Source organism: Coenobita brevimanus, chromosome 20 (assembly GCF_032717465.1).
Source record: "Coenobita brevimanus isolate Jiangsu-jjx chromosome 20, ASM3271746v2, whole genome shotgun sequence".
NCBI lineage: Eukaryota > Metazoa > Arthropoda > Malacostraca > Decapoda > Coenobitidae > Coenobita > Coenobita brevimanus.
Genome location: NC_136973.1, coordinates 7,674,602 through 7,682,101, shown reverse-complemented (window position 1 = coordinate 7,682,101; position 7,500 = coordinate 7,674,602). Strand labels below are relative to the sequence as shown.

General features: G+C 41.7%; 1 protein-coding gene across 1 annotated transcript in view; it reads right to left on the bottom strand.

Annotated features, from left to right (window-relative positions):
* The window catches only part of Ptp10D (Protein tyrosine phosphatase 10D), a 159,455-nt gene that overhangs the window by 140,672 nt on the left and 11,283 nt on the right, over positions 1–7,500 (bottom strand). The window contains exons 3-4 of the mRNA XM_080266339.1: positions 2,582–2,860; positions 369–472 (exon numbers count right to left, since the gene is read on the bottom strand). Coding sequence (XP_080122465.1) covers positions 369–472; positions 2,582–2,860 — 383 coding nt within the window. The remainder of the gene's footprint in view (positions 1–368; positions 473–2,581; positions 2,861–7,500) is intronic.

Sequence of the window (7,500 nt, the reverse complement as noted above, 5' to 3'; positions counted from 1 at the left end):
CCATCTGACACACAACTATACCTCCATCTGACACAACTATACCTCCATCTGATACAACTATATCTCCATCTGACACAGCTATACCTCCATCTGACACACAACCATACCTCCATCTGACACAGCTACACCCCCATCTGACAAAACTATACCTCCATCTGACACACAACTATACCTCCATCTGACACAACTATACCTCCATCTGACACACAACTATACCTCCATCTGACACAACTATACCTCCATCTGACACACTACTATACCTCCATCTGACACACTACTATACCTCCATCTGACACAGCTACACCCCCATCTGACACAAATACTTACCCCAGCTGTACATACATAAAACTACAGCCTTAATGACTTACCCTGTAGTGTGAGTATATTCCAGCAGGGTATGGAGGCTGCCACAGAACCAACATGGTAGTCTCGTTCCTGTACCACACGATGAACCGACCAGGGGCGTTTGGACCTGAAATACAACATACAGGTAGGTGATATGTAGGCCTACTTGTTGCCCGTAGGTTCATCTGATACGTGAACCCAGTGGACTGCAGGCTCAAGATGCCCCCTCCTGCGGTCCATCATCCTCCTTTCAGGTGACAGGAAGAGAGTTGAGAGGCGTTCGCGTAACCGGGCAGAGGAGGAGCATGGTTATATCAGTGCCACCATATGGAGGAGTACCTCACCAGCACCATTAATTATAAAACCATTATCATTGGTGAACATTTTTTTTGTCAGTGGACGAAACAGCAACAGAGCTACCCGAGAGGAAAAGAAGTAGTAAATTTAAAGTTTTTTTTTTTTTTTTTAATCAATGTGCCAAAAACGAGAGGAGTTAAGAAGGGAAAGTAGAACAGGATCCACAAATAAGACTCGCCATAGCAGCCCAAAGGGAAGAAATCGAGAGTCGTCAGAAGGATTACTTGTCTGAAGGAAATCAACTATGTTTGGGCTCTCTCCAAGATAAACAGATAAAAGGCTAGGATGCTGTACAAGTTGCTGTATGTCATTTACGACAGAAAGACGGATTGCTTAAATGATGAGTCAGTGAAATGAGAGGAAAGCCAAACATGTGGGTGAATTTTGAAATTGCCTAGAATGGAGATTTATGAGAAAAGCGAGATGGGGAGAATTTCTTACACTTTAGAAATTAGATAATCAGTACAGCTGGGATAAACTACATATACAGACTGACAGAATAGCCGTAGCCAGAAGGTAGAAACCTCAGAAGAAATCCAAGAGGAAGTTGAGATTGTTATGCCCGTAAACCCAACAATCACCTTTGGTTTAGAGACGACTATTGAGAAAGTAGGTGCATACAGAAAAGACTTGTCGTCAACAGTATCTTAAGTCTCAGATACAGGTGAAACTAGCAGGAGGAGAGGTGATATCCAACACAGATGAAATTGCAGGAAACGCGTAACTGTTGCAGAAATGGACAGGAATAGCGTCAAAGGCCAAGGACATCGTATTTGGTGGTTATCAGGATATGGGACAATGGTGGGGGTAGCCTACTTACTGACACCCTCCCAACAACGCTGAGTGCTGGGCTGCAATAATTTTTAATCTCTAACAGAAAGTGTAATGTGCATGCAGTAAGGTGTAGACAGTTAAAGGAAAATGTTTAAATTAGTATGCCAGACAACTCTATGCGACTGAAACGGCAAAAAACGTCAACAAAGGGAGATGTCAGGAGGCAAATTCTAAGAGCGAATGAGACGGGAGCTCCAGCATTCCTTATTACCACCTTTCCATCCATCTTGGGAACACTGTGCCCTGTCTGATTCGTGTTACAGTCTCCTCAATACAATCCTTCAAGAAAAATGACCTCATCAGTGAGTCGTGGTTACCTCATACGAACACGTAAATATTAGAGAATGATAAGTTGAGCATATACTTAATTCCTCTATAATACTTAGGGCGGTCTTGATGCTAGTGTGAATTACTGTAGTGAAGTTACAGAACGAAACCTAAATAGACGCATATGTGGAGACTAGAACTGATGAACCTTAAGTAGTTATAAGTGGCGAACATACAGATGATTATCTTCACGTGATTTATAAATGGAAAAATTGGAAGAGACAAATGCTATTCTGACATATATGTGCTGAAAACAGAAGAGATAAACTAACGTGATTTAGTGATGAAATTAAGAGATAAACCTTAATAAGTATTTTAGTTATGAAATTACAACAGGCAGCCCTAATACGATTTAAGACTTATTGAGAAGAATTCAGAAGACGTAAGGAAATAATGAAGGAGAACCCTAAAAGTACAGTATATTTTAGTGCGACTTCCGAGTAATTAAGTTAGAAAATAAAACACTGCAATTGAAATGAGAAAGAGTTAGAAGAGATGAAATACTGTATATCAGATGTGGCAAACTAAGACAAGATATATTACATCGACTCTTTAAATAGAAAAAAGTTGAAGACATGAAATTCTCTCTTGGATGTGGTACTCTAAGACAAAAAAAAGACATATTACAGCAACGTATTAAATGGGGAGAAGCTAGAACAGATGAAACACTGTGACTCAGATGCGTTGAATTAAGAAATGTCAGACTTCTAAGACTTACGTGTGGTGAAGTTAGAGGAGATATAGGCAGCACTCTCCTTCTTCTCGTACACGGTGAAGAGTTGCAGCTCGTAGGAGGCCCCTGGGGTGAGTTCTCGTAGGTTGAAGGGCAGCTGGGCCTCCTTGATAACCACATTCTTATTGCTGTTTTGTGGTTCTGACAGGGGGATGACCTTGAGTTTGAAGGCCGAGTAGCCGCCGACGAGAGGTGGATCCCAGCTGACCAAGGCGCTCTTCCCTGACCGTACTTGGATGGTGAGGTTGCTGGGAGGCGGTGGCACTGTGGGAGGGAGGGAAGATACTTAGGTTACTGGCACTGTATATAAAGCACTGCGAGAAAGGCAAGAGGTTTAGGTTACTGGCACTGTATAGAAGGCACTGTGAGAAAGGTAAGAGGTTTAGGTTATTAGCGTTGTACATAGACACTGTGAGAACTGGAACTGTACACTAAGGCAATGAAGCAGAGATAAGAGAGCTAGGTTACTCTATATAAGGCACTGTGAGAAAGGTAAGATCTAGGTTACTGGCACTGTGAGAATGGTAAGATTTAGGTTACTGGCTCTGTAAACAAGACACTGTGAGAAAGGAAAGATTTAGGTTACTGGCAAAGGTATGAAATTTAAGTGCCTGTGACAGTACGTGAACTGCAAGGGGTAATGACTAGGTATATTAGCTGATACCGGTATGAAGGCTGAGTTTTAGGGACTTAATGGAGGGTAGGAAAAGAAACAATCTGTGAAGTCTGATGCGAGGATATCTAATTCAACAATCTTAAGTTCGCATCTGTATGTCTATCTCTCTGTCTGTTATGCGAACTTTGTATGAAGCATCATTTAAAATCGGTAAGAGATATTAACAAAGTAAAACTGAAAATTCTTAACGACCCTTTGGAGTGTGATTTACGGGAAAAGAATTTCCGGGAAAATCCTAGTCTGTTTTCTTGCTCTGTTAACAACAGGTAAAGAACTATAGGCGGACGACAGGAAATTTCAACGCTCCTCATTGTAGCTTTGTCCCGATCCACAGACCCAGGAACTGCCGAAAATGTCACGATGAAGCTGGACAGAAGTTACTTATAAAAACAGTGTTTTTACCATCTGGGGGACTATTTCTGCCAGTTCTTGGTTTTTAGCGAAACTAAAATTACGTCAAAGGCATATATATATATATATATATATATATATATATATGGTCCACTGACCACTCCGTCGTTAGAAGTACATGGTAGGCTACCATGTTTTCTCTGGGTTAGGTGCATTAGTATATTTTATTTAACTATCACAAAAAGATTTTGTTCACCGGAGAAAATTCGCAGCAGTCAAAAAGCTGTATGTAGCAGTGCAATGCTACAGGGCAGTACCGTATGCTTGGTGACTCAGGAGACTTCGTTGCACCTCCTCGTTAGCTATTCATTTTGCATACGACACCTTAACATTTACTCAAAGGCTACCTATGTTGTAATAATCGACACAGTTTGCATCAACAGCACACAAGTGGATACTGAGGTGTAAGGTGCAGAATAAATCACAAAAGGAAGAGATATTACGAAATCTCCCAAGCCAGTTACAATACAACCCTGTGTTATACGGTATATCATTCCCAGTGTTCACCGTTACCCTAAATACGATAACTGTTCGCTCGAGACAAACGGCATGACTGTGCTCTTACTGTGAACATCATACGGAACAATTTGGAACACCGTGTAAAATAATACAATGTTCGCAAAACAACATGTTTACTGTTTGTTAGGAGGAATGGAAAAAAGCATATCAGTGGACTTTGTGTGTGTGTGTGTGTGTGTGTGTGTGTGTGTGTGTGTGTGTGTGTGTGTGTGTGTGTGTGTGTGTGTGTGTGTGTTACTGTCATTTATATCAAACAGTAGAGAGGTGGCCTGCAGTCGTAACGGACCCAGGTTCAATTCCCCGCTGGGGCAGGGAACAGTTTATGGATTTGAATTTCATAAAAAGTAGACTTCATTGATCTATCAGAAAATTCGCCGACATGTCGTAAAAATACCCCAGCTGATACCAGTACACCAGTCCTGTATAAGACAGCCCTAGCATGTATTCAGTAAGGATGGTGGGTGTTGGCGCCGAAGCGGTGACCTGTGGAGATGTACAGTAGGACTGGGCCTTGGGGATATGCCCTGGGGATTGGCCTTGAAGCCTTTACCCAGAGTCGGACAAAAAAAAAAAAAAAAGTAACCAGCAAAGAGGAGAAGGGTTGGGGGCTCAGAAGATGGGGTGGAGTGAGAAGTGCTTTTGTTGTTGTGGTGGTGGTGGTGGTGGGCCGCATAAAAACGGACACTTCATCCGATCGCTCCCAGACATTTTTTGCTGAAGTTATGTTGAAGGATTGTCTATTGTGAGTGTAATACATGGGGTGAGTCAGTGAGTCTATATGTAAGGTGTTTTTACGAATGTGATCTTAGAATGAAAGCAGGGCAGGGCTTAACGAAGGATAAAACTACAAGATGGTCCAAATATCGCGCATCTCGGTTCTTGTCTGTTGCGGGGACGGCTTGGACAGGGTTACTAGTGTCTACCCTGCATCACTTTCTACTTCTTTCTACTTTCTATAAACCTTTTCATGATTTATGTTTGTGTTCTCTACTTCCACTGACTGCATGGTTGATTAGTAAGTTAATTTCATGAGGCTGCCAAAATATATAAGCTGATGAGAAAAGCCTAGGGTGGTTGAAAGATCCAAAGGGTGTTTATATTAAAGTATACTAGTTACATTGTACTTAACATACATTTAGGTCTACTTTTAGCCATTACGTGTTAATTAATGTCTGCTTATACTATACATCTATATATCATTTCCTTAATATTCCTTCATATAGGTAGCTAGCAGATTATATGGGACAGTCCATATATATATATAAGACTCGCCTTCTACTCTATCGGGCGATTTCTCGTGTGTTGCAGGCACGGCTCAGTCAACGTTATCAATACTGTATGTATCCGGTATCATTCATACATCTATTCCCACTGCCTCACCCACACCCACACCAGCAGACTGAACCCACCCCGCAAGACACAGCATAACGCCAGGGGAGTTTAGAGTGGAGCGCTATGTACCCTCCATTTAACTTCACATCTCCCATAACAGTTCAGCATTGGACACGGTGAGGTAGCAATTCCGTCAGGTAAGCGGAAACCAGGTATAATTAGACGAAAAAACTTATAAAAGTTAAAAATAATAACACACGGTTTTGTTTTCCGTATCCTGACCCTTTAATATTCAATCCAATTTGGTTGTGCAGCGTTTGGTAAAGGTATCAGTGAGGACGAATATATATAAAAAGAATCATCTATATAAATCCAGCTTAGGCGAGTTTAACAATAGGTGTGTTGGCTTGCTATTGGATGTGGTTATTAGTGTGTATTGTTCGTTGGTGTCACAGTAATGGTGATTGTAATGACTGTAATGGTAGAGCACAGACAATTTACCGCTTCTGTACACTTCCCATTACCGGTACTGATGTTACGTGATGTGTGTGTGTGTGTGTGTGTGTGTGTGTGATAGACAGACAGATACCAGTACACACACATACACACACACACACACATACACACACACACACACACACACACACACACACACACACACACACAGTACATCGGAAAGAAAGAGAGAGAGAGAGACAAAGGGGGGGGGGGAATGCAGCTCCACCTCTCCCACACTTTGTTGATAGATGGGTGAGTGAGGCGACGATGTGGACGTGAGGGTACACTAGGTGACTCTCTCTCTCTCCACCGGTAGAAAAGTAAAAGGGGAGAGAGAGAGAGAGAGAGAGAGAGAATTACTTAAAGCAAGAGACTGGATACGGCTTTCAATAACCTGTTCGCTACTATACGCTATTAATCTTAACTTGGCCAAGACTTTTCATAATTTTACGGCTCAGTTCACGAAAATCAATGCCAGAAAACAATATTACGGGTTGACATGCTTTCCACTGCACATCTTCGTGACTAGCATCATACTCTAGTGTTAATCTCTTGCTACATCTCACCACCGAAGATGGAGAGATGGCAATTTTAGGCCAAGTACAAGTGAAAAGAGTACAGTTTGCTCTCCTCTACTTAATAAAATGGTCTGGTGTAATAAAGTACAAAAATACGTGACAGGACTGAAGGGGTTGACAAAAGAGGGAGAACAAGGGCTGGGTGGTGACAGTGTGAAGAATAAGACAATGTGTGTGTGTGTGTGTGTGTGTGTGTGTGTGTGTGTGTGTGTGTGTGTGTGTGTGTGTGTGTGTGTAAAATCCTCCCAATTGTTGAAAAGAAAGTATTATTTTTCTTTTAACTTGTAGCTATGATTAAGGACTTTAGCAAGGCCTAACACACACACTCTCTCTCTCTCTCTCTCTTTCTCTCTAACCCATAACAACAGATTAGCACTACAATACGATGCTAATCACGAAGAATATTACAGAAAGAATGCTGAGCCGTCTTTTTCTGCTCCTGATATATACCAATAGTAATTAACACTAGAAAATGATGCTGGTCACGAAGAGGCGCTATGGGAAGAATGTGGAGTTGCAGTACTGTCTTTTTCTATCACTAAGCTACGTGAAATAATCTGCAAAAGGACGAAAATCTGCGCCACTTTAAGGTGAACGAACTATAGCCACACAGCCGCCTCATCTAGCTGGGCCCGGTAGTTGTGTATGGTCTGTGTATCTATGTAACAAATATACACACAAGCATGTAAAGAGATGAACAAATACTCAAACAAACTGCACCACCCTCTCTCTCTCTCTCCATACCTATCTATCTGTTTATTTATCATCTCCGCTCTTCTCTCTCTCTCTCTCTCTCTCCATACCTATCTATCTGTTTATTTATCATCTCCGCTCTTCTCTCTCTCTCTCTCTCTCCATACCTATCTATCTGTTTATTTATCATCTCCGCT